Genomic DNA, 27,625 nt, shown 5'->3' with positions numbered 1-27,625 from the left:
TAAATGGATGCTATGAAGAAGATACATGCTTACCCCATTGGTATTTATGAAGCTCCTCAGCCTATTCTTTTTGTGTGTAATTTTTTATTATGTCTTGTACTCTAGCCCCTCCTTCCTAAACCAGAAAGGCCTACATTGCAGAACAAAGTTTATTTCCTGCTCACAACACAAGAATCTAGGTACTGATCAGCAGAATTTCTTTGTAGAGTCCCACATGACCTACTACAAGCCCCAGATGTATCTCTAGATTGTCTCTGATAGTAGGTTAAATCCATTAGAGTAATTGTGCAGAGAGACCTCACATAGAGACAGGGCAGTCCCTTTTGGAGAGAGCCGTATGAACAAGTGACTGAGTTTACAGAAACTTTCATGTTTCATTTTGATTCTAAAACTGTTTGGTGCCCAGAAGGCCACAGACCTTATTTATCAGATGGATGGAATAATTTAAGAGGCCTAGAAAATCAGGGCAGATTGCTTTTTTTGTGGAGATTTCCAATCTGAAACCCAGTTTTGGAAATAATGAGCAGTTTTATATGTGAGTTGTTATTATAGGCAGCTGAGCTCAGCTCATCTGGGCCTTCCTTACAGAGCCTATGAGGCATAGAAACAGAAATACCCTCACTGCTAAGAGGTCTGGATTGTATCTGTAGCATGACTTCTGCATGATTTCTGCAAGAAGCATGCCAGTAAAAATTAGTCCCTAGGGCTCAGGCTTCCCACAGGGTCTGATGTGTCAGCCTTGTAATTTTGATTTCCTGCTTCATGATTTCCCTTGCTGTTGCTGTCACTAATAACTGTACATTGCACAATTCTTAAAATGACTTACAAGTTTATATGCTATTCTGAGGTCAAAAGAAAGCTCAGGCTGAAACATTTACCTACTTTAAAAGCTGTGTGCAGCATGTATTCTTTGGAGTGCATTTTTAAATCCTTTTAAGATCCTTGGTTCCAAGTTTTGTGCTCTACCCATATATAGCAAATTCAACAGGTGGTGAATGGCTTAGGTAAGATATTTCTTGTAAGAAATTGACTTCTCCATTAGCTTTTGGCCTTGGTTCATCAACTTAGGTATAAAACCTCACTGTGGTATATAATAACATTCTCTGAGCCCAAAACTGCATGTGGTACAAAGTCTTTCTATCTTAAAAGCCCCAGTTTAGATGTTTAGAGAGTGTTAGAGATAAAGCGTGTTGCCAGCCAAATGATGCGTGTCCTCATCTGCTTAGTATAGAAGGTGATACTACTGGGTTAATTTTATTTTAGTAAAACTAGAAATGTAAAGCATATAAAAAATAAGTTCATTTGGGATCCGGCCACCAAGCCAAAATAGAATTCTCAGCTTGTTTTCAGGCCAGAGAGTTATACATTGAATGGTATTGTGATTTATAATGGAAAACTGATTCATGAGTTGGAAAAGAAGTTGAAATGGGACTAAGCCCACAGAATGCCACTTTTAGATCTAGAGACAGTGCTTTACCTCCAAATGGGGGGAAAAAATCTAGTGTTTTATTATGACTCATAGAAATAATTCTTTTTTTTAGAATACTCTGAAGTTTGAGTTTTCTCCAAGCTTATAACACATGGATTTATCAGTCATGTAGATGTGTTTTAGGATGACATGGAAGAAATTCAGAAAGAGAATGAAGAATGCTATAGACTTATGGCTGTCTGCTTAAAAATACTTTAACAGGGGGGCACCTGGGTGGCTCAGTCAGTTAAGCGAATGTCCAACTTTGGTTCAGGTCACGATGGCATGGTTCATGGGTTTGAGCCCCACATTGGGCTCTGTGCTGACAGCTCAGAGCCTGGAACCTGCTTCGAGTTCTGGGTCTCCCTCTCTCTGCCCCTCCCCCACTCACGCTCTGTCTCTCTGTCTCTTTCTGACTCTCTCAAAAATGAATAAACATTTTTAAAAAATACTTTTAACAGGGAGTTAATGTAGAAAAACTGCCTTCAGATTTTTTGTGCTTTTAAAGTTTATTTATTTATTTTGAGAGTGAAATAGAGCAGAAGCAGGTGAGGGGCACAGAGACAGAATCCCAGGTAGGCTCCATGTCATCAGTGCAGAGCCCAGCTTTGGGCTCGAACTCACAAGCCATGAGATCATGACCTGAGCCAAGATCAAGAGTAGGACACCTAACCGACTGAGCCACCCAGGTGCCCCAGATTGTGCTTTTAATGTGTTTTTGTTTCCCCATCATTTTGTTAAAGTTCTGGGAATGTCATAGATAATTAGACATGAACTTTATTTGTTAATGTTTACCAAAAAAGACCAGGTTTTGTTTCTTTTCATATGCAAACTTTATGTGTAAGACTAGATAGTAAATATGTTAGACTTTGCAGGCTACATACGGTTTCTGTTGCATAGTCTTTTTATTTTTAATATAACCCCTTAAAAATGTAAAAGTCATTCTTAGCTATTAGGCCATAAAAACAGGCCTCAGGCCAGATTTGGCCCATGGGCTATAATTTGCTTACCCCTAACCTAGAGATCAAAGTGCAGGTCCCAGTCTTAGAGCATGTGAATTCTGTTTGTAATGCCTGGGGATTTTTGTTTGTTTTTGTATTTGTATTTATTTTGGTCATTTAAGAAATACTGAATCACAGTCAAATCTTACCCTGAATGTACTCTTCCCAGTAATGAAGAAAAATGATTTGTGTCCATAAAAGTGTGATTGCATAAGATTTAAGAAACAGTGCGCTAGGAATTTATCCAAGGGATACAGGAGTACTGATGCATAGGGGCACCTGTACCCCAATGTTTATAGCGGCACTCTCAACAATAGCCAAATTATGGAAAGAGCCTAAATGTCCATCAACTGATGAATGGATAAAGAAATTGTGGTTTATATACACAATGGAATACTACGTGGCAATGAGAAAAAATGAAATATGGCCTTTTGTAGCAACATGGATGGAACTGGAGAGTGTGATGCTAAGTGAAATAAGCCATACAGAGAAAGACAGATACCATATGGTTTCACTCTTAGGTGGATCCTGAGAAACATAACAGAAACCCATGGGGGAGGGGAAGGAAAAAAAAAAAAAAAAAAAAGAGTTTAGAGTGGGAGAGAGCCAAAGCATTAGAGACTGTTAAAAACTGAGAACAAACTGAGGGTTGATGGGGGGTGGGAGGGAGGGCAGGGTGGGAGGGAGGGCAGGGTGGGTGATGGGTATTGAGGAGGGCACCTTTTGGGATGAGCACTGGGTGTTGTATGGAAACCAATTTGACAGTAAATTTCATATATTAAAAAATAAAAAAATAAAAAAAAATAAAATAAAATTAATTCAAATTCAAAAAAAAAAAAAAAAAGATTTAAGAAACAGTGCAACCATAGAAGATATACAATGGCAAATAAAAACACAAAAACATTCAGTATCACTAGCCATTAGTGAAGTGCAAATTAAAACCAGAATGAGATATTACCTCTTAGAATACATAAAATAAAAAATACTGCTAATATTAAATGCTGGCAAGGATGTGGAGAGATTGGATCTCTCTTACATTGCTGTTAAGAGTGTAAAATGATATATCCACTCTAAAATTCAGTCTTGCAGTTTGTTAAAAAACTAAACATGAAACTACTGTATGATCCAGCAATTATACTCCTGGGCATTTGTCTTGAAGAAATGAAACTTAGAGTTCACATAAAAACCTGTACACAAAAAGTATAGCTTTATTTGTGATACCCCAAAATTGGAAATCATGAAAATATCTATCAGTAAATTGTTATACAAACTGTAGTATGTCTGTGCAATGAATACAATTCAACAGTAAAAAGGAATTTTTATTGATACACACAACTTGGATAGACCTTGAGGGCAGCATGCTGAGTGAAAAAAGCCAGTCTCAAAATGTTACACACTGTATGATTCCATTATTATAATATTTTTGGAATGACAAAATTATAGAAATGGAGAATAGACAAGTGGTTGCTAAAGGTTAGGGAAGAGACAGGATAGACTATAAAGATGTCACAAGAGACTTATTTTGTGGTGATACAACAGTTTTATATCTTGATTATATTGACGGTTATAAATCTGTACATGTGATAAAATGTCATATCAGTGTACACAAAAATGTAAAAAAGTGAGTGCATGCAAAAAATGGTGAAACCTGAGTAAGGTCTGTAGTCTAATTAATTGTACTTCGCCAACCAATTACTTGGTTTTGATAATGCACTATAGTTACATCACCATTGGGAGAACTGGGTTAATGGGTGCATAGGACCTCTGTGTACTATTTTTGCAACTTGATTCTTGCAAGTCTTTATTATTTCAAAATAAGATGTTAGAGAGCATAGTAAAGGGAATGGGGGGGGGGGGGGTAGATGGGGAGAGGGAGAAAGAGAAGAAAGAAACAAGGAAGGCTTCCAGGCAAGAGGTGGAGTAAAACGGACTCATTTTATCCTTTTATCTAAAACAACAATAATAAAATTTTGTAAATAAGAAAAATCAATGAATAAACACTTTCTAAGACATGATACATCAAGCAATGAAAGAAAGTGATCACTGAGAGATGCAAAACAAACAAAATGAGCCCTGCTTACTGTCTTGAAAAAGTCTCCAGTCTGTAGTACAGAGAGAGAGAGGAACCCATTGTGGAGCCCAGCAGACTCTCTGATTTGAGGAGACCATGATGAGGGTCCACACAGACCAAGACAGTGAGAGTTCATAGGACGAAGTACCAGAGGAAAGACGGCCTTGTGTTCACACTGGTCCAAGAATAATGCCTGTGCCACCTGCCAGACTGGAAAAAATTGTAATTCATGGGACACTGGGTAGAGCACGTAGTTGTTAGAAACAATTATCCCTAGAATGAACATCTCCCCAGAACTGCCTAACAAATCATAAAAGCAAGAGATGAAATGCTTAAACTGTTTCCAAGTAACTGCATCTCTGAACCAAGCTCAAGATTTATAGGAATACAAAATCAACTAGCACCCAAAAAAATAAAATTTACAATGTCTAGCATCCAAGCAAAGATTAACAGACATGCAAAAAGGCAAGAAAACATGACCCATAATAAAGGGAATGTCAGTTGAAACCCACCCAGAACAGATACGGATGTCAGAATTAACAGAGAAGGAAAATAAGTTATCAAAACTGCATTCCACATATTAGAATATAGAATAAAGTTAAGACATGGAAGATGTAAAAAAGACCAAAATTGGATTTCTAGAAATGGAAACTACAATGTCTGAGATGAAGAATACAGTGGATGGGATTAAACATAAAAAATTTGAAGAACAATGAGCCTTTTTGAGAATACTTTTTGGGCAAAACTGTCTACTTGCTCGAAGTCTAGAGGTCTGTTGACTTTGTTATTATTCCAGGTAATTGAGAGAAAATGTAATGATGGAAACCATTAAAACTAGTTTAAAAATGGGGCCAGATCATGACCTGAGCCAAAGTCGGCTCAGTCAGTTAAGCAGCTGACTTTGGCTCAGGTCATGATCTCCTGGTTCGTGGGTTCGAGCCTGCATCGGGCTCTGTGTTGACAGGTCAGAGCCTAGAGCCTGCTTTGGATTCTGTGTCTCACTCCTTCTCTGCTCCTTCCCTGGTCGTGCTCTGTCTCTCACCCTCTCTTAAAAACAAATATGCATTTAAAAACAATTTTTTTAAACACTAGTTCAAAAATATTTTCTTGTCGGTAATAATTTGTTAAGATGCCTGGGGCTGCATTGTTGTTAAGGGCAGGCTGTAAATACTTGTAGAATGTTGACAACATTGAAATATTTGGTTATAGAATTGTATATGGCTAGAGGTTTTATTTGTGAAATATATGCAGTAAAAATAATAAAATTTCAGAGTATTTTCATGTTGTTTCATAAGTTTATGATTTACTTTCCTAGCCAGTTGGTAAACTTTTTGAGCATATTAGTATGTCTTTGTACATCTTCTGAATATAAAGATGTAAACTACTTTAGCATGGTGCTTCCCATAATGGGTGGTCAGTAGTGTTTATAATGTAAAAGAGGGAATCTTCCAACTATGAATCATTGAAGTTAAATATGCTAATAAGGCAGCACCAGAATTATCCTTCTGAATCAAATGTAAATAAAGTCTGTCATAGGGTTGGGAAAGGGAGGTGGAGGTCAGGAACAGGGGAGGGGAAGGGAGAAGCTCACCTTAGTGAAGAAGCTTTTTAAGCCTAATTTTAAACAAGAGAATTAAATTCTGCAAATTACTACTTAGAGCCCTATCTTTATCCACAGAGAGTGCTGATTAGATCAGGTGTATTTTGGGTTAAATAATGACTAATGCTTCTCAACTAAGTATTTGGGGGGAAATAAAAGAACTTGGAGATTCATATATTTGGGTAGATTTGGACAGGGAGGATTTAGAGAGCAAACGCTGTAGTTTAAAAACGTCCTTAGAAGAAACTCTTCCCCCCGTTTAGTTAATGGAAGCCAAACTACATAGGGATAGGGTAGTCATTTCCCTTTTTTTTGGCCAATAAAACACTGATTATCATTGGCAAGGGGAATTAAATAAGGAACAAGTTTTCTGCAACCACAAATTCCAGTGTGTGTTGCAAGATTTTTGTAGGAAGGAATTTATAAACTTTACAAATTAGAATGGAGTCTCCACAGATTCAGGCCAGAGTATGAAAAGCTTTCAATAAATTACTTATAGGCAAGATAGAGAAAGCTATTTTCAAGCAACCCAAGTGGAATTGTATAAATATAAACTGTCTTGTTTTTTGAGTATTGTCTCTAGCCTAAAATTGCTGTGTGTTCATTTTGTTAGTAGCAGTAGCACTGTGTGCAGTATGAGGGCTAAGGGCAGGCTGCCCCAGGAAAGGCCACTTTGGCATAAAGATGATTTCAAGTTATAAGTAATCAAAACCCAGTAGATGCAGTAAAAGCTGTCTGCCTCTCCCTCAACTGCATAAATTTACTTTGGAAAGGAAAGCCTGTGCCAGCAAGAGAGCTATTAACAGAGACTCCCATTTACCTAAGAAACTTACCTGCATAACTGGGGCAACTTTTGTTTTTCAAAGCATCTCCTTTCACTTTCCTGCTAATGAGCTGCTCCCCTTTGTATCTTCAGGCCCCACCCCTTTCCTTAGCTCATATAAGCTTCAAGTTGCCTCACTGTCTTCGGAATTTCATGTGTGTGGGGATTCTCCATATGCACACATACTAAATTTGATTTTCTCCTGTAGATGTCTCATGTCAATTTGATTCTAAGTCCAGTTAAAAGGACCATAAGGCAGAGGAAGGCCTTTCTCCCCGACAGTAGCCTCTTCTACTGTTGCAAAAGAAAATGAGTAGATTGGCTTCTCTTTCCATAAGCAAGAAAAGCGTAACTGGGGAGGTGACACATAAAATATTAAGGAAAAGATCTTAGGTATTTGGGAAAACCTTACTATCATTTACTATTGATGCCAAAGAGTGTAAGAAAATAATAAACTTAGAGCAACCAATGTTCAAGATTTCCAATTCTTTCCTCTATATTTATTTGAATTACTAGGAAAAAAATTATGTATTATAGAAAACCTATTGCGTGCAGGTACCTCAAAATCCTGACCTACCAAATGCAGCACAGGCACAAAAAGAAGAACATTAAAATTGACATAGCTGAACTCCTTAATGACAAGTTGGAGGAAAAACAGAAGCTTCTGTGAAATAACAAAATTCAGCCAGGTAAATTTGAAGACCTAATTGGCTTTATTAAACAATTAATGATTTGGGCAGCACCTCACCTAGCAAGTAGAGGGGCACACCGAGGTGTTGTACAAAATGGAAGGTTTTTCCAGAAGGAGGATGGGACCAAGAAAGTTGTTAGCAAAAGAAAAGGATTATTCCAGGCTAGGCCCTTTCTAGGGGGGAAAAAGGGGGTCTTCCCATGCAAAGGACCTCATCATTCTCTGGGGAATGAAGAGGTCCCATGTGGCAGAGTCTTGTTGCCACTGACTAAAAATTCCTGACTGACCAGCGAAGACTACGTTTCTGTGGGAGTTTGAAACTGCAATTAGATTATGTATTAAGCATCTGTTTGGGAACTTGTCTAAGAGACACCATTTGGGCCTGTGATGTTTTGTTTTGTTTTGTTTTGTTTTGTTTTGTTTTGTTTTTAACACATCTAACACAGGGATTTACCAATTGGAATGAGATTTTAATCAGTTTAATGAGAAGTAGAGTCATGATGATACTGAAATCTAGCAAGAGAGGGTACCTGGGTAGCTCAGTCAGTTAAGTGTCCGACTCTTTGATTTCAGCTCAGGTCATGATCTCATGGGTTCCCAGGACCAAGCCCTGCATCAGACTGTGTGCTGAGTGTGGAGCCTGCTTGGGATTCCCTGCCCTGCACCCCCCCCCCACACACACACACACATTAAGGGGCGCCTGGTGGCTCAGTCAGTTAAGCGTTCCAACTTCAGCTCAGGTCATGATCTTGCAGTTCATGGATTCAAGTCCCACCTTGGGCTCTGTGCTAACAGCTCAGAGCCTGAAGCCTGCTTCAGATTCTGTGTCTCCCTCTCTCTCTGCCCCTCCCCTGCTCATGCTCTGTCTCTCTCCCTCTCTTAAAACTAAACAAACAAACATTTAAAAAAATAAAAAAGAAATATAGCAAGAGAAGTAGAAGGAAAAACTCCAGAGGAACTTGAAAGATGCAATGAACTCTAAAACACTGATAGATAAGATTATGGCTCAGATTAAAGGGGAGGCAAGAATTCAGAGAAGAATTTGTTTCAGAAAAGCACTCGACACAAAGATTGGATGGTGTAAAGCACCTTTTCATCAGCTAGGAATATCATATGGTACTAACAAGGGAAAAACTATGCTAAAGAAAAATTGTTTCCTGATTGGTGTGTTTGGGTTCAGCAAAGAAAATGTATATAAGGAATTGAGACAGTGTATTCTCAACTCTCCTCAAGTACAGTTTTTGTTGTTTTTTTTTTTTTGCCAGTGCAATATTATTATTTATTGGGTTCTGTTAGATTTGACTCAAACAGCTGATACACATTTCCCTAAACTAAGCCTAAAAAGCTTCACACAAAAAAACATTGTCAGCACCAAGGATATGTTATCACAGAGGTAGGTGGCAAGAGATTTTTGCCCCCTAAGGCTGGTATTTGGCTTGGTTGAGCACTACCTAGAAGCCAGAGTATAGAAGTGAGTTGAAAAGAGCTATTTATGTATATGTTCAGAATGGGTAGATATTATACCTGTCTGAAGGCAAAGAAGAGAGAATAGGAAATCGCCCTTACACTTAGGCAACTTGCAAGAGAAGTACGAGAGGAGAACCAAACTCACTGGTACAATCTTTCATAGCACAGTGACACCTAGAACACAGTCTAGTGTGTTCTCACACATCCATAGCAGTTCCTCCTCCCTAGGAGGCAGGTGGCCTAGAGTGAGGGCTTGAGCAAGTCTTCTCCCTTAGATGCCTACCATTTTAAGGTAATTTGGGATGAACATTAACACCTCCTTAGGCCTATCAATCCTAACTGAATTGACTGAGGTTTTATAACATAAACAGTAGTTTGAAACACTAAAAAGCTTACTTTCATATTAAATGGCTTCAGAACTCTGTATGAGGTCGATATTAAGATGTTTTTTATCTTGCTACCAGGGCTTGGAGATAGAAATGTCACAATCGGATTTCTGTTGCGATGGGGATAATAAGACCTCAACTCATAATACTAGCTCAGTGATACTTATTTACTAATACATTTCATCATTGAAGTTGGAAAAGAGCATTATAAAATTACAACTCAGAGATAAGAAATGGTGCCAACTTTTTTAAAGTATTTCATGTTTTGTCATGCTAAAACAGGGCCCTAAGATCAGAGAATTGGGTGAGGATTTGGAGGAGCTTAATATCTTAATCACTTAATTTCCTCTAGTTTTCCCGTGGGTCTAAGTTGGTAGTGTTTCTTCATGTGGGGAGGAGACTGAAATTCTGAAGGTTGTGCTACTGGCTAGTACAAAGAGCCTGTGACCTTGGGCAAGTAACTTAATGAGTCTTCCTGGGCCTCAGCAACCTTCAACCATAAGACTTTACCCAGGCTTTGCTTCAAATAATTTCCACTTCTTGGTTAGAGCTGCTCTTAGGAAAATCAGCATATACATAACTCGCACAGAGAGTAAACTGAACCATGTGCAGAGAGAAGAATCTGAAAGTCATTAATTTTAAAATGACCAACGCTCTCGAAACTAATTTATTTAGTCCTTCTCTCAGTTGCCAGTTGAGCCCTGTCCCCACTCTGGCCTAAGCTGTGGTGGCCCAGGCAGCCCACCCGGGTGTCAATCACTTGACCCAGTGGCGTAGCCAACTGGCTCCCTTCCTTCTCGAAACCCTCACAGAAAGATGTGCCCCAAAACACTCCTGGGAATTGTGAGGAGAAACTGTCAACGTTGGAAGACATTCAGAAACCCTTTGCCACACTGGTAGTCCCTACCCAAGAGCATACGTCACGGCTTCCAGACCCTAGGATCTGGAAAACAGAATAAAATGCCCCAGCGGCTGCACTCACGCACTTTCTGGCATTCCTTTCAGCCATAAAGGCTTCCAACCACTTTGACTCCTGGGTGGGTCAACCGTGAACAGGGCGTGTTGATGTGGGGCAGCCAGTCCTCCTCAGTACAGTTTTGATTGGTCTCTTAAATTCAGAGTTGCACTGGAGCTTTAGACGAGGTATACCACCTTCATTACCTTGATTGAAAGAGAAAAAAACCTAGAACTAAAAGAACAGAGATGGGAAATAAACCAGGTGAGCTGTATCACTGCTACAGCGTATGACTTTGAGGGCAGGGAGCAGTAACACAGAGCCCAGCAGACTCCTGAAGTGGAGACTGAGCTGAGCATCTCGGGAGACCAGGGCTGCTAGATTTCAGAAGAAAGAATTCCAGAGAGGAGGGATCTGCAAAGGGTGCCCATGAGCATTCATACGTAGTGTTTCTTCATGTGGGGAGGAGACTGAAATTCTGAAGGTTGTGCTACTTCATATTCCTTCATATTCCTTCAATGAAGGAAATGACCTCATCCCTAGTACAGTGTGAATGAACTTCAGAATGATTATGCTGAGTGAAAGAGCCTAGATTTTTAAAAAAGAATAAAATGCATACTGTATGATTCCATTTATTAAAATTTTAGAAAATGCAACTAATCCATAGTGACACAAAGTAGACCAGTGATGGGGGGTAGATCAGTGATGGGGATTTCATGGGGGAGTGTCTGGAGGTGACAGAGAAGGGAAAAGAAGATGACAGAGGAGCAAAAGTCAACTTTTACGAGTGATAGATATATTCATTATTTTGATTTAAGAGATGGCTCCACAGATTTTTACATATTCCAAAATTTACTGTATTGCATATGTCTTTTATCAATTGTACTTAAATAAACCTCTTTTTAAAACCTGCACACACAAACAAATACAGATAAAAAAAGAGTAGCTTCCCTTTCAGTTGTTCTGAGAAAATGAAAGGAGGGAATAAGCCCAGGTAACTGCAACTCTTTCCCGACTCACACTGTCTTTACTAAGATTTTTGCTGTTCCAAAGTGTTTTTCAGTTTCAGAGATGTGTTGTTAGGATCTATGTCATAGTCAGATATTGTTCTTGTCAATGAAGATATAACTTTATGCAATTTTGTGTTTCAGGGCTCATGAATCAAGCAAGCAAACATGAAAAATGGATTAAGGCCGATGCCCCAAAAGGCACTATAAATTTTAGAAGTCAAAGCTGGTTTCAGTCCCTGAAACTGCAGGACTAAGAATGGTTTGAATTTTACTTATAATTTTTAACAATGATCAGCAGATCTAAGACTACAAAAATGCAAATACCACAGTTCATATAAATGTTGAAAACAATTTAGAATGAATACTGGTGAATTGTCTTGTGGAGACCTTTTCAAAATTTGTACTTAGCTATTGTATTCATTTTTTGTTGCCCTGCAATAAATTACCATAAATGTAACCAACTTAAAATAGCATTTACTTATTAGCTCACAGTTCTGTAGGTCAACAGCTCTGCATAGCTAGGCTCTCTGCTCAAGGTGCACAAAGCTGGACTCAAGTTCTCATCTAGATCCTCTGGGGGAAAAAAATCTGCTTTCAAGCTTATTCATATTGTTGCCAAAATCCATTTCCTTGTGACTATGACTGAGGTCTCTCTTTTCTTGCTGTCCATCGGTAATGACTCTAAGCTTCTAGAGGCCACTTGCATTCCTTCTCATGTGGCCCTCTCCATCTTAAAGCCAGCACTTGCTTCTCGTGCACTGAATATCTGACCTCTTCTGCAACCAGCTGGAGAAACTGCTTTTAAAGGATTTGCTTGATTAGATCAGGCCTTCCCAGAATAATCTTTGTTTTGCTCTGTGATGTAACATAATCATGGGAGTGCTCGCTCATCATATTTACAATTTCCATTTATACTCAAGAAGAGAAGATTATACGAAAGCATAGGTCATGGGCGGCAGTTATCTTGTAAAGAAGCATTTCTTTCACTTTAGCTCTCTTGTAACATGTTAGTATTTCTTATGACATCAATGTAAGTGTAAGCTGTCAATAAAATACATCATAAAAATGATGCATTTGCTACTGATTCTTAATTCTTTTTGCATAATCTAAGATACAATGCATTGGGAAGAGGAGAAACATTCAACTGTTTTACAGCCTGCTGTATGAAGATTGATTTTTATTTTTACAATGGTGTAGTGTATAAAGTTATTTTATAAATTCTCTTTCTTTCAAGCCTACCTGTCTACTCCTGGGACATTTAATTTACGTAAGACTGAATAGACCTATCTTTCAGATTATGTCTTTTATGGTTAGGATAAATCAGCTCTTAAACAATGGTTTATAATAAACCTTTTCTTTCTTTCTTTTTTAAGTTTATGTATTTATTTTGAGAGAGACAGCACAAGCAGAGAGGGGCAGAAAGAGAGAGGGATAAAGGGTCCGAAGCAGGTTCCATGCTGACAGTAGTGAGCCCGATGCAGGGCTCAAACTCGCAAACTGCGAGATCATGACCTGAGCCGAAGTCAGACACTTAAACGACTGAGCCACCTAGGTGCGCCTATAATAAACCTTTTAAAATATTATGACTTATAATAGTCTCTTAATATTTGTTTAGAGTCCTGTCTATTTTTAACTTCATATTTATGAAACAAAAAGTGAACTTTGTGGAATATCTCAAAGTCTCCTTTTAGTTCAATCTTCATGAAATCAAAATTTATTAAAGAAATTGGGACAGTACTCATGTTAGTATGTTTGATGTGATGTGTGTGTGTGTGTGTGTGTGTTAGATTATTAAGTAGAGGAAACTGTGAGGCAATGAGGCAATTTTTATAATCTTTTTTCACCCTCATGCAATTATATAAATATTTTCATGATTAAAAATAAAGTTTGTGAAATTAGTCAACAACAGCCAGAAAGGTCATGAGCATAACAAGCAGTAAACTGTACTTAAAATTCTTAAAGGAATTGTGCATATTTGAACCACATAGTTAAGTCCAAACAGAAAGGAAAAGCTGCCATATTTTGCTCTCTTGACCACTCACCTATCTATGGCAAATGCCTAAGAGTTGAAGACCTAAGTAATATTTTGGATATTTTGAGTACTTTGCACTGAGTACTTGAAGATTTCACCACCTGTTCCTTCTGCTTCTTGGTCCTCCTTTATAGCCTACTTTTTCTAACACCTGCCCCCTTTTTTTTTCATTTGTGTGGTTATAAAATGTGTCTTTCCAAATGTGTCTCCTGTTTTGTTTAAAAGAAGATCTTACTCAAAAGAGTTTTAGAGCAAGCTTTGACAGTTAAATACCAAACACCCTACTTGGTTTCTAGAGAATATAACAGGGTGTCTTTCTCCTTATTCTGATCTTCCCCATGCAGGCTTTATTCCTTTAAAAAGCAGTTGCCTCTTTTATAGGTCTCTCCAGTTGTGTGCTTGAAATTCTTAGGGAGCAGACACTTAGGGATCAGAAGCAAATTTTTCTGCAGCTGCCAAAAATCTCTAGATTTAAAAATTACCCTCTTAAGTCATCTTAAATCTCTTGGCTCATTTCGGAAAGCTTCCTACTCAGCTGATTCCCTTGCAGTCCACTTCTAGGTGGACTATCCTATTTCAGAAACTCTTTCAAAATCAACCTTAAAAAGGGGGAGAATTATTAAAAACATTTAGGTAATACAAGGTATTATAATCATACTTTGTGCAGCCCATTTTAAACTTTTCAAAATAATTTTCATATTCTTTACCTTAAGTTTTATCCTTGCTTCCGATTTTGGGGGTACAAAGAGACTGTGATTAACTTCATTTAAGAGATAACCAACAGCATTTTCCACAGAACTAGAACAAACAATCCTATAATTTGTATGGAACCACCAAAGACCCTGAATAGCTAAAGCAATCTTGAAAAAGAAAAACAAAACTGGAAGTATCACAATTCCAGATTTCAAATTATATTATGAAGCTGTAATATAATCAAAACAGTATGGTACTGGGACAAAAACAGACACAGATCAGTGGAACAGAATAGAAAGACCTGAAATAAACCCACGATTATATGGTCAATCTTTGACAAAGGAGGCAATGGGAAATGGGAAAAAGAGTGTCTTCAACAAATGGTACTGGGAAAACTGGACAGCTGCATGCAAAAGAATGAAACTGGACCACTTTCTTATACCATACACAAAAATAAATTCATAATAGATTAAGGACCTAAATGTGAGACCTGAAACCATAAAAATCCTAGAAGAGAGCACAGGCAGTAATTTCCTTGACGTTGGCAATAACAGCACCTTTCTAGATATATCTCCTGAGGCAATGGAAACAAAAACAAAAACTATTGGGACCTCATCAAAACAAAAAGCTCTGCACAACAAAGGAAATAACCAACAAAACTAAAAGTCAACCTACTAAATGGGAGAAGGTATTTGTAAATGACATATCCAATAAAGGGTTAGTATCCAAAGTACATAAAGAACTTACACAACTCAACACTGAAAAAACACAAATAATTCAATTAAAAAATGGACAGAAGATATGACCAGACACTTCTCCAAACAAGACATCTAGGTGGCCAACAGGCACATGAAAAGTGCTCCACATCACTCATTATTGGGGAAAAGCAAATCAAAACCACAATGAGATATATTACCTTGTACCTGTCAGAATGGCTAACATCAAAAACACAAGAAACTACAAGCAGTGGTGAGGAAATAGAAAAAAAGGAACTCTCTTGCACTATTAGTGAGAACTCTCTTACAAACTGGTGCAGGCACTGGAAAACAGTGCAGAGGTTCCTCAAAAAATTAGAAATAGAACTACCCTACAATCCAGTAATCGTACTACTGGGTATCTACCCAAAGAATATGAAAACACTAATTCTAAAGGATATATACATCCCTTTGTTTGTTGTAGCATTATTTATAATAGCCAAATTATGGAAGCAACCCAAAGGTCCATTGATAGATGGATGGATAAAGAAGATGTGGTAGGGGAGCCTGGGTGGCACAGTTAAGCGACCGACTTCGGCTCAGATCATGATCTTGCAGTTTGTGAGTTTGAACCCTGTGTCAGGCTCTGTGCTGACAGCTTGAAGCCTGGACCCTGCTTTGGATTCTATCCCTCCCTCTCTCTCTGTCTCTCCCCAGATCGCACCATCTCTCTTTCCCAAAAATAAATGAGCTTTAAAAAGAATTAAAAAAAAAAAAAGATGTGGTAGATATATACAATGGAATATTATTCAGCCATAAAAAGAATGAAATCTTGCCATTTGTAACAACATAGATAGATCTAGAGAACATAATGCTAAAAAAAATAAGTCAGAGAAAACATGATTTCACTCATATGTAGAATTTAAGAAACAAAATAAATGAACAGAGGAAAAAAGAGATGAACATAAAAACAGACTTTTAACTAGAGAGAACAAACTGATGGTTACCAGAGGGTGAGTGGCTTGGGGGGATGGGTGAAATAGGGGAAGGGAATTAAGAGTATGCTTGTCATGATGAGCACTGACTAATGTAAGGAATTGTTGAATCACTATATTGTACACCCAAAACCAATATAACACTACATTTTCTACACTGGGGGAAAAAAAAAGGTATGTAATAGAGGAAATAGGTTAAAAGACTGATCCAGTATTACCAACACAGCTTGTTCATGGCAGTCAGAACAGAGTTGTGCTTGCTCCTGGACTCTATCGAGTGTCACATAATATCAAATAATGATATACCACCGTGTGATCACTTGAATTCTGTAGTTATTATCTTTTACCAGAGTGGTAAAAATCCATAGATGAAAGCTTATTAACACTAATAAGGAGTGGGCATGTGGTGGCTCGGTTGGTTGGGCAACCGACTCTTGATTTCGGCTCAGGTGAGGATCTCACAGTTGTGAGATGGAGCCCTGCATTGGGCTTTGCACTGAGCATGGAGCCTGCTTAAGAGTCTCTCCTTCCCTCTCCTTCTGTCCCTTCCCCACTTGTGGGCATGCACTCTCTCCCTCTCAAAAAAATTAAAAATTAGTAATAAGGAGGAGGTACACAATTAATAACCCATATCTCCTAGCATAAAATAGGGAGAGCATCTTTTTTGGCATAGCATATTTTAAAATTCCTCTATAGTGCAGATGTGATTAAAAAGAGATCTTTCTGAAACATTGCAGAGACATCCTTTCTATTCACAAATAGTTCATGTTTCTATTTAATTTGTCCCTGACTGTTAAGTCAAATGTTGAGATGGGTCCAGGGTCAAGTGGCATTTAGTTCTTATTGTTAAATGTCTAGAAATAACAAGAAAGCCTGGTTACCTTTAAAAATGTATGCCCATATTTTTTATAATATATCATCACAGATCCTTAAAGCCATTGCCCTGGCTCAAACTCCTACTCTGACTCCTATGGCTATCTCTGCTTTCTTTTGTAAAGAAAAGCTTTTAAATGGTTGTCAAAAACATCACATCTCTCAGGGTTGTTTTATATGACTGTAACCTTAGATTTGATAATCTCATCAAAACTATCAGTTTGATTAAGGTAAATTTAAGTGGAAAATTTACAGTGTAGCAATACTTCATTTGGCTTTTAAACCACAATTAAACCAATTAGAAGAACTAATAATGTACTTAGAAATATTTGTATTTGGAACAAAAATCAGGAGATGATTTGCTGGTTGTTCACACTGTTGAGATCCAGCTAGTGAAAATACTTGCATCAAATGAAGTTACCAAGTTCTAGATTTTTTTGTTCTTCTTGCTTGAGGCTGAAGGTCATACTACTTCCTCTTGACTACTGTGTGTTGACTCTGTCACTGTCCATTCTACATTTTTAGGTGGTGGTATCTCATGTTGTCTTGTAAGGGGCTTGCCTTCATAATCATAGCCAAACCAAAGTGGAGGGTCACCAGGGTTATATTCCTGCTGCTGAACTATAGATGACATTCTCTTTGCTGCCTCCCTGCAATAACAATGATTAGCATTAGCCAGTTGCAGAAGTAATTACTGGTGTAGAATTTTCAAACTAGAGCAAATTTGGAGTTAAAAGAACTGTCACAAGTTGAATGAATTTCACAACTATCTTGCCTTACCGAGAGGGAGGGTATGGGTAATTATGTGAATATTCAGGATCCCAAAGCTTGAGTAGCTCATAGCTCTCTGGTTCAGCCATTTCAGAGATTAACAGATACAGTGAATGGGTAAGGAAACTGCATGGTCATGGAGTAGGAACACTGAGGGCACTCTCTAGTGTTCTTGAGTCCTCTGGCTCTTATTTCCAATTTCTTTGATGAGGGAGTGTCCTAACCAGCCAACCTGCAAAGGTCCACCATGCAGGAGCTCATAACCCAGAGTCCCCAGATCCCTGTTGGATATGTGGGTGAACTTCAGGGAGGTCCATGAATTCCCTGAAAATTCATGCAGTTTTGTGTCTAATATACATTTTTCTGAGGAGAGGGTTTGTGACTCATCAAACTCTCAAAAGGTGTCAGCGACCAAAATGATTAAAAATACCATTTCTGCCTTTCTTAGGAAGAAATAAGGAAGAAAGCAAAGAAGGCATCTAAAGGTTGTTCTGGACCCCAATTTTAAATTGGGTGAGTGTGGGTTTCCACCACCAAGCAATTCTTTTCTTTTCTTTTCTTTTTTTTTTTTTTTTTTTACATTTATTTGTTTTTGAGAGAGAGAGAGAGAGAGAGTGAGCATGGGAGGGGCCGAGAGTTGGGGAGACACAGAATCCAAAGCAGGCTCCAGGCTCTGAGCTGTCAGCACAGGGCCCAACCTGGGGCTTGAACTCACAAACCAAGAGATCATGACCTGAGCCAAAGTTGGACGCTTAACCGACTGAGCCACCCAGGCACCCCCACCACCAAGCAATTCTTAGACAGCAGCTGGGTGCCCTACAATGCAACCCAGTTCTGACACTGTCTACCCAGAGATAGCATCAGATTCCACAGGTTCAAGGCTCAGTCTCACTAGACTGCCCTCCACTTTAGATCCCAGTTGCAAGTCCAGGTTGTCATCTGGGCTTCTGACTGACCAGCTATAGATCAGGAGTTCCAACATAACCCTTTCTTGGATTGGATTAATTTGCTAAAGTTGCTCACAGAACTCAGAGAACCATGTTGGTTACTGGATCACTGGTTTATTATAAAAGGGTATAACTCAGGAGTAGCCATATGGAAGAGATATATAGGACATGGTGTGGAGAAAGGGTGAGGAGCTTCCATGTCCTCTCCAGGTGCACACTCCCCAAATCTACACACATTCACTGACCCAGAAACTCTCCAAACCCTTTTAGGATTTTATGGAGACTTCATTATGTAGTCATGCTTGATGAAATCATTGGCCATTGATGACTGATTTAATCTCCATCCTCTCTCCCTCCCCAAGAAATCAGGGGATGGGTCTGAAATTTGCACCCCCATGCTCGTTGTTGGTTCGTTCCCCTAGCAACAAGCTTCCATCCTAAGCTGCTTTCCAAAAGTCACCTCATTAACACAAACCCAGTTGTGGTGGAAAAGAGTTTGTTATCAATAACATGACACCTATTTTCATCTTTATGTCTCTGAACTAATTTCAGGAACTGAGGGTGAGACCAAATATTATGACAAAAGATGTTCCCATTGCCCTTATTACCCAGGAAATTCCAAGGGTTTTGGGAGCTGTGAGCCAGGAACCATGAAGGAAGACCAAATATATATTGGTATCTAAATGACCAAAATATGTTTCTCATAAATCATAATATTACAGCATCAGAAAAATAAATAAATCTAACTTGAAAACATGTCTTTTTGAGGGTAGAACAATGAGACCAGTGCTTTAAAAAAATTGAGTAATTGGCAACTTTTGTAGGATCAGAAATGAGTAATGATAGTTGCCCATGAAGGGGATACTTTTCCCACTATTGCCAAATATTACATTGAGTTATTACTTGCAAGTCTTGAAACATAAAGAAGCTGGTATTACCCATATGCTTTGAGTTAAATTTGTGCTCAGTGGCTATAGGAGTTCAGGCAGGACAATGACATTGGTAAAAGGCTGAGATACCTCAGTTGTTTAAAATGCTGTTTCATTTGAACCAAATTTTAGATGTCTTAAAATAATTATAACGAAACTCAACAGGGAGACAACCAAAGCATTGCTAATTCCATCTCTTACTACATTACTTTTGGTTTCTATATTTGCACTCACATCTCTTACCACATTCCTTTTTGGTTTCTATATTTGCACTCACATAAAACAAAACTAAACAAAAAACAAAATACTAAAAGCAAAAAAAAAAAAAAACAACTAAAAACAAACCACACAAGTTTAAAAGAACAAGTGTGAGTAAAAGCAAGTTATACTAATTTCTGCTTCTGAGCCAACAATCCTATGGACTAAAACTTGGCAAACAAGTGTCTTCTCTTTAGAGAAATACTTATTCTCAAATTTGAAAATGATAACTTTATGATCAAAGATGAAGTTTTGCATTCTGTTGATGTTTTAATTTTTTTTAAGTGTGGTCCTACATTTGAAACTTCTTATATAATCTTTATATAAGTAGGACTTCATTATGCAGTAATAATAGTGTTCTATCTTTAGCTGTCCCCACTTTCTTCTAAAGATTATTCTCCCTTTCCAATTCTGTGGAGTTGAGATTGACATGTCTATGAAGGTGTTTTCCATGAGATTGTTTTCCCTTAAGTACTTACTGTAGCATAATCCCAAATGTTAAGGGAATCTGAAGCATAAATTATTGGCACCATCAGTTTCAAATGTAAAGCAGTACCCTAGGCAACAGAGCTTCACTGTTACTTACCCTTCACCCCATCTCTGCCCATTTAAACTTGATGCATCTTTCAAATCTTCAAACCAATCCAACCTCTTGTAAAGACCCAAACCCAATCTCTTCCTCCTCTGAACTTCTATAAAAAGTTGATCATAGAGGGGAAAATGGGTGATGGGCTTTGAGGAGGGCACTTGTTGGGATGAGCACTGGGTGCTATATGTAAGCCAATTTGACAATAAATTATATTAAAAATAAATAAATAAATAGTTGATCATAGAATTAATTTCTTTCCAATACATAAATTCATGGCATTAATTGTTTATAATTATAAACTTTATTGTTTTCCTTTTGTTTAATAAGGTATTAAGTTATTTAAGGGTGTATTCCATTTCTTTGTATCTTAAAGGACAGCCAAAACAAGACACTTTCAGCAGTTTATCCCAGCAAGGAAGCCCTTTAGGTCTCTTATCTTCTGCAGGTTTGAAGCATTCTTAGGTTGCTATTTCCAACACCCACTTGCCCTCTGCCTGCCAAACTGCATTGTTCTGGACATACATACTGTAGTTAACAGTTGTTGATAATGATTCAATGCTACTGATGATAAGGCAACTACAACTATAGGCAACAATGGTCTTGACCTTTAGGAAAAGGATGAGTTTGGGGAGTAAAAGATTTGTAAGTAATTGACCAAAGTATATGTAACCTTTGGCCTCAGAAGAGCAATAATTTCTGAGAGTTCTAGATAACTGGTAAGAGGATAAATACTCTTAACGCTAAACTTGGTAACATATAAATATTGGGTCATACAGTTCCTTAATCAGCTACAAGCCACAGTGAATTAGATGATAATTAGGGCAAATAATGGGAGTTTGAGAAAATAACAAGAAAGCTGGGGATACTGAATCCTCAGTATAGACAAAAAAAAGTAGGGAATGCATAGGGAAGAGTACTCATTAAATGCAATGTGATGGGACAAGATCAAAATGAGCTGCATATTGAGCACTAGCTATGAGGGAAGTGCCCAATTTTACCTTAAGCTGTTAACTTTAAGGATTTTAAAGAGCAATTTTATTTAAGATAAAAAAAAAAAACCAGCTTATTTGGGTATAGCAGAGGAATTGCAATTTGGGACAAGCACGCTATGGTAAACCATAGCCAAGTCCAAAAAGACAAAGGGAAGGTCAGCTTTTATTAGGTTTCAGGCGGAAATTGGGGAGGGCTGTTTTCAACAAAAGTTTATTGGAAAAGAACAAGAGTTTGAGGTTGTGGCAGTTTCTCATTGGTTACAAGTAGTGGTCAGAGCTTTGTTGCTGGGGCAGGGAGGGATCTTCCTTCCTTTTCTGAAACACGGGAGATAAAGTTCTTATGAAAAATGTCCTCCCTTGTTGAAATACAGTTGACCCTTGAACAACATAAGGGTTAGAAGTGCCGACCCCTTATTTCTTGGCTCCCTGCCACCCTTACCTTAGCTCTTAGTGGTAAGCAACGCTCTTTGTTCTACCTGTAGTCAGCTGCACTGAGACTTAAACATCCAAGGGTCCCCTGATCTTTGGAGGTGATGCTCACAGACCAGAGAGGAACAAAGGATCAGGTCTCAAACCCTCCTTCCCTTCCCTTCTTCCCCTAGTCTCAAATGTCAGGAGGTTAAGGCTTTCTGTGGTCTAGAGTGTTTCTAGGGCCTATCTTAAAGCATGTATGCTTTCACAGCAAGAGTAGTCCTAGGGAAAAACTGAAAATCTGAATTTGACCTGGAACAAATTTGGGATTATTATTAGGATTTGAATGCCAGTATAGACTATTCTGAAAGCCACGTCCTCTCCACTCTTTAGAAAATCCTTAGCGCATTGGGGAGCCTGGGTGGTTCAGTCAGTTGAGCATCTGACTTCAGCTCAGGGCATGATCTCACAGCTTGTGAGTTCAAGCCCCTTGTTGGGCTCTGTGCTGACAGCTCGGAGCCTGGAGCCTGCTTCAGATTCTGTGTCTCCCTCTCTCTCTCCACTCCTCCCCTGCTCACACTCTGTCTCTCTCTCTCTCTCAAAAAATAAATAAACATTAAAAAAAATTTTTTTACAAAATCTTTAGCCCATGAACTAGCTATCCTCACCACCTTACTTAGACCTTTGGCATCCTCCTATGGACTGACTCCTAAGGCTGAGGACCTGGCCAAGAGAACAGACCAGCATGCTGACTGGCAGCAAATATCTCTGAACTCTTTTTACACATCCTGTGTTACTGTGTGTTTGCACACACGCACTTTTGAAAAGTATCAGGGAACTTGAAAATCTAGAAACTGAATATTCCTGCCAAAAAGAACTCACTCTGTCTCTGTCTCTCTCTTTCTCTCTCTCTCTCTCTCTCTCTTAAAATAGTTTGGTATCTGGTATGGTCAATATATGGGAGCTAGGAAATATTGAAAAGAAAATGTATAGTTAGGAATTACTGTGTACTCTAAATTTCTTAGAGTACATATGGAATCCTTTGACTACCTTCCACTCTGGCTGGACCTAAGTGAGTCCCAGGTCCTTGGACATTGTAGGAGATGATTTGGGAACTGAATCCAGTATGCCGCAGTGGTAGTCATCATTACTCATTTAACCTGGTGAAACAGGTTTCTCTGGATCAATATAGAACATGATTTTCAGGGGCACCTGGATGGCTTAGTCAGTTAAATGTCCAACTTTGGCTCAGGTCATGATCTTGTGGTTTGTGGGCTCGAGTCCCATGTCCAGCTCTGTGCTAACAGCTCAAAGCCTAGAGCCTGCTTTGGATTCTGTGTCTCCTTCTCTCTCTGCCCCTCCCCTGCTTGTACTCTGTCACTTGCTCAAAAATAAACATTAAAGAAATTTTTTTTTAATTTAGGATATGATTTTCAAAATGATATGCCACAAACAGTTGTGAAACATTAGATGTTTAATAATAATAAGGTACTGAAGTTTGTAGGTGATTTTTGGTTTTTATATATTATAGGGGATTCAAGGTTATTCTTATAAAAATATTGCTTGCCCTCACGCACATTTCCTTCTAGTTTCTTGAGTAGGCAAAAAAAGGGGGGAATGTTGGAGACAACACAAAGAATGCTGGTAATCAGCAGCCTCTCTAATTTATGCATCAGTGAGTAGATTGGGTACAATAGGACACATGTCTCCCCTTAGTGATCAAGTCCCTTGAATGTCTGAACTTTAAAAAAAAAGCTTGAGAATCGCTAAAGGCAAAAGAGCAACATAGTAATGCTTAGGTACAAAGTATAGCTCTGCCTTTTATTTGTTTGACCTTGGGTCTTATTTACACTGTTTAAACCAATTTCCTTATTCATTTTTATAGTAATGGGGTATTTATGAGGATTAGATGAGAGAGTCAACATAAAATAGGATTAACACAATACATGGCAAAAAATAATTATTAAGCAATATATTTTTTCATACTAATACAGCTCCCGATCACAAAGGTCTTTCCCCAAAGATTTTTCCATGAGCTGGGGAAGAGAACTCTGATAAAGGTTTTATTTCCTAGCAACAGAGATCTCTCAGGGTGCCTGTGTAATAATCCATGCTGCCAGCAACTGCTACAGAGGCCTTCGAGAAATCTCTGTTATTGCTGTTTGGGCTCTCCAGGCCACTAAGACTCTACTCATCTCTTTAGAGTTGAAAGTTTTAGACTCCAGACACAAAAATGTCAGAAAGGTCCTTTTATTCTTTGCTAAGTATAGACTTAATGTTTCTTTTACCTCTTTGTGGTTCAAACCCTATCGGGTTGTGGAGACCATTGTTTGGGTCTTGTTCCCTCTCTCCCACTATGCTTTTCTTCCTTTGTATTGCCTTTCTTGTTTTTCCCACAAAGGGCCATACGTTGAAATGTTGGTTGTACACAATTGTTTCAAATATAAACAACTAGATATTCTTTTCATGTTTATGATCATAGTTGCTACTTATTTCTCCTTGAGTTAAAGGAGCCTAGATTGTATCTCAGCATGATGCTCTGGAACCACTTCTTGGGATCCCTTCAGGCTCTGGGGTTAGTAGAATGATAGCATATCTTATGCTGGAAGCTCTCTTGCAAAAGAGCTGTAGCTAATTTTCTCATTGACCAAGAGTTTGCTACTCCCCCAGTTCAGTGGGACAGACGTCTTTGATTTGCAAAGCTTGTGCAATAGTTTTAGATTCCATTGAGTATGGGGTGATTTGTTTCTTCTGATGGCAGTAATTGGATTTTAAGAGCCATATCATACAATATTTTCATGTTCAAATGGAATCAAATGTGTGGAAGTTCAACACTTTGTGATTCAAAGTCATTGAACGTCTTCCCAAGTATGAACAATTTCTTCTATTTCAACTACCAAATGTTCCATTTCACCCAGACAAAATAGCCACTGCAGTTGAGGGAGCCACATTAGCCCTGGTAAGAGCAAACAACTATGCTTTTTCAGAGTGAACATAGATAAGCAAAGGATTAAACAACATCATGAACTTGAGTCTTGAAGGGGCCACATATTTTGTGTAGCATTTCCAATTCCACCAAGGATTTGAGCGGAGAAGGAGGCTGCTTTAAAGTCCTCAGAGCTGACTCCAAACAGCTGCAAGTGTCCAGGCCTTACCACTTCTCTAATCAAAGTTTTCAGGACCAGGTATCTTGGGAGCTCCTTGGCTAAAAAACAGTACCCTGTCCTAGAAGTTGGGAGTCAAGACAAGCACTCTTGGAGCCTTACTAGTCCAAATGCTGGGACTCTCCAAACCATTCTGCTGTGGGGACTGCCCTTCTTTATTGCTAGACAAAGATAGAATCAGAGCATTCTAGGCCTCTTTCCTGCTGGAGCTTAGCAGGGGTGGGGCTATGAGGGAGACTGAAGTAGTTTGGCCTTTTTAGACGATGAGATGGACAGACAAGCCAGTTCCCTTCTAAGCATTAGGACCATCTCTCTGCTTCTTGCTGGTAGGGACAGCCAGTCTTGGTGGTAGAAAATAAAAGATGCCTTCACTGTCCTAGCTTAGGTAAAGGAATTTTTCATAGATCCAACTAGTTAATTAGAGTTTCGCATTGAGTTTTAGTGGTTACGCCTAGCTACTAGTAAAATCTTACTTTGCCTTGTTTGGTTTTCTTCACATATTTTTTTTACCTAGTCACCTTGCAAGAGGAGAGTGGGCCCGTCACAGGCAACATTAGGATATTACTAGATATCTTGGGTCTCCTTAACCAAACACCATTATTTATCACACTTTAACATCCATACCATAATTAGGTTCAGAGAGACCTGTGCCAGAAAGTCTCCATTCATTCTTACTTAAAATCCCACTTATTAGAAGTTCAGTGATATTATTTCCCCAAACTAGTGATTATCAAAATGTAATCAAAAGATTAGAAGCCAGACTCCTTTGTGTAATATGTTATTCATTCATTGTCATCTACCCAAAGTTCACTGTTTAATGATATGACAAGGCTGACAGGGACTCCTAGGACCGTATTTCATGATAGCCTCTTTCAATGAAGTTAATCATACCCATATCAGTCATCTCCAGACTTATTAGGGAGGGTTGGGTCTCCACTCCTCTTCAAAAATTTTCAAAGATCTGCTTCTTTATTTCTGACCCCACTTCAGTTGGCTGCCTTCCTCCCTGTGGGCCCACTGGTCCCAGTGGCAGTGCCTATTTTACAAGTAATAATTTTTGTGTCCTTTTTTTTTTTTTTTTCATTTTAATTTAACATACACAGCCTTGGATCAGGAACTATTGTCTTCCTCAGGCTTCCAGTGACCAGATCTCATGGTTCTGCTCATGCCAGGGCTACTTAATTAAGCAAGTTCCTCTGCGAAATATATGTGTTTAGATAATTGATAATATTAATTCTTAGTATTCACTTTTCCAGCCTGCAGAAAAGAACCAGACCTTCAAGATTTGGTCAAGAATTTTCATTTTGAAGACTTTACAGGTAACTTCATCAGGTCAGTTAAAACTACTTGCACATTTTTACTCTCAGTCAATAGGAAAACAACTACACAATGTAGCAAATAACTGCTTTATATTTAAAAACTCATGGGATAGGGCACCTGGGTGGCTCAGTCGGTTAAGCGTCCGACTTCAGCTCAGGTCATGATCTCACCATCCGTGAGTTTGGGCCCCGCGTTGGGCTCTGTGCTGACAGCTCGAAGCCTAGAGCCTGTTTCGGATTCTGTGTCTCCCTCTCTCTCTCTGCCCCTCTCCCACTCATGCTCTGTCTCTCTGTCTCTGAAAAAATGAATAAACCTTAAAAACAAAAATTAAAAAAAAAACTCACGGGATAGACACCTGAGAACTTCTACCTGTGTATATTGCTCATTTCCCCAACTTTTATTTCAGTGGAAACATTTTGCAGATTGAGGGAACCAGCACTTGGGCTGTAGCAGTCAAGCCAGAATGCTTTACTCTGACCTCGCTCCTAAGGGAAATCCCTAAATGAGTAACAACCATCAGGCAAATAGCTTTGAGAGATATGTGGCTTAGGGTTAACTGTTAGTAATTTATACTTAATTGTGAACTGGTTTAATCTAATTATTTTTAACCCCTAGGGGAGACTGACTGACTGGAAGTATTTTGAGAGATGAGTAAAGAAAGAATAGTGACAGTTCTATAAGAGCAGAGTTAAGGCTTTGAATACCTGCATGGTCAAGGAAGGAGAAGTCCTTGAAGTAGAAGGGCCAGTGGGAAAGGGATACGAAACTACAAAGACAGTTTTAGAAGAGAGCTTCCCCTGGTTCAACTCAAAATGTTGGCTTCAATTAGGCAAAAACTAAAATGAAACTTTGTAACTCTGAGAGCCACTATGTATTACGAATGCCATAGTCATGTATTCTGTTTTCTCAGAAAGTAGTTCTCAAAGCTTTTCATGTTTCAGGTTCATACTTACATGGAAATAAGTCTGCAGTATTGCATCTTAAGAATCCGGAGTTGTTTGCAGCCTATCTGAAGGTCCTCGAGCATTTGGTCAGTAAGCAGGACACAACCAGAAATATCCAAAATGTGCAGGTAATGGCATTTTGCCGATAACATCTCCATCGCTGAGTCAGTAATCTGAACACACAGCCAAAGTGAAGTACTGATTATTCCCATGAACTCCATCCCAGGGAGGAACAGTGAACTAGTCAGTTTGGGCTGCTGTAACAAAATACCACAGACTGGGTAATTTAAACAACAGACATTTGTTTCTCACAGTTATGGAGTCTGAGAAGTCTAAGATGAGATTGCCCACAGATTGAGGGTCTGGTGAGGACCCTCTTCCTGGTTTGCAGATGGTTACTTTCATGCTGTATCTTCACAAGGCAGAGAGACAGCTCTAATTTCTTCCCATTCTTATAAAGACAGTAGTTGCATCATGGTGGCTCCACACTCATGACCTCAGTCTAAGCCTAATTAGTTCCCCAAAGCCTTACTTCCTAAT

At 38.7% G+C, this 27,625-nt stretch overlaps 2 protein-coding genes across 6 annotated transcripts in view; one reads left to right on the top strand and one right to left on the bottom strand.

The window, feature by feature from the left end:
* The window catches only part of FAM185A (family with sequence similarity 185 member A), a 108,556-nt gene that overhangs the window by 63,455 nt on the left and 17,476 nt on the right, over positions 1-27,625 (top strand). For 2 of the 5 annotated variants that reach the window (XM_053897170.1, XM_019451270.2), the window contains one exon: positions 11,614-12,541. In XM_053897170.1, coding sequence (XP_053753145.1) covers positions 11,614-11,726 — 113 coding nt within the window. In that variant the 3' untranslated portion in view covers positions 11,727-12,541. Of the gene's footprint in view, positions 1-7,518; positions 7,789-11,613; positions 12,542-17,979; positions 18,045-26,077; positions 26,154-27,082; positions 27,214-27,625 lie in introns of those variants that run through there. The other 3 variants (XR_008420252.1, XR_008420251.1, XM_019451271.2) reach the window with 3 other exon arrangements.
* Positions 17,059-27,625, bottom strand: part of FBXL13 (F-box and leucine rich repeat protein 13) — a 210,685-nt gene continuing 200,118 nt past the window's right edge. The window contains exons 20-21 of the mRNA XM_019451264.2: positions 27,095-27,258; positions 17,059-17,410 (exon numbers count right to left, since the gene is read on the bottom strand). Coding sequence (XP_019306809.1) covers positions 17,224-17,410; positions 27,095-27,258 — 351 coding nt within the window. The 3' untranslated portion in view covers positions 17,059-17,223. The remainder of the gene's footprint in view (positions 17,411-27,094; positions 27,259-27,625) is intronic.

Source organism: Panthera pardus, unplaced genomic scaffold (genome assembly GCF_024362965.1).
Source record: "Panthera pardus isolate Hobbes unplaced genomic scaffold, ASM2436296v1 HiC_scaffold_8, whole genome shotgun sequence".
In the NCBI taxonomy this organism is placed as follows: Eukaryota; Metazoa; Chordata; class Mammalia; order Carnivora; family Felidae; genus Panthera; species Panthera pardus.
The sequence above is the reverse complement of the archived record's forward strand: the minus strand, read 5'-3'. Positions and strand labels throughout refer to the sequence as shown.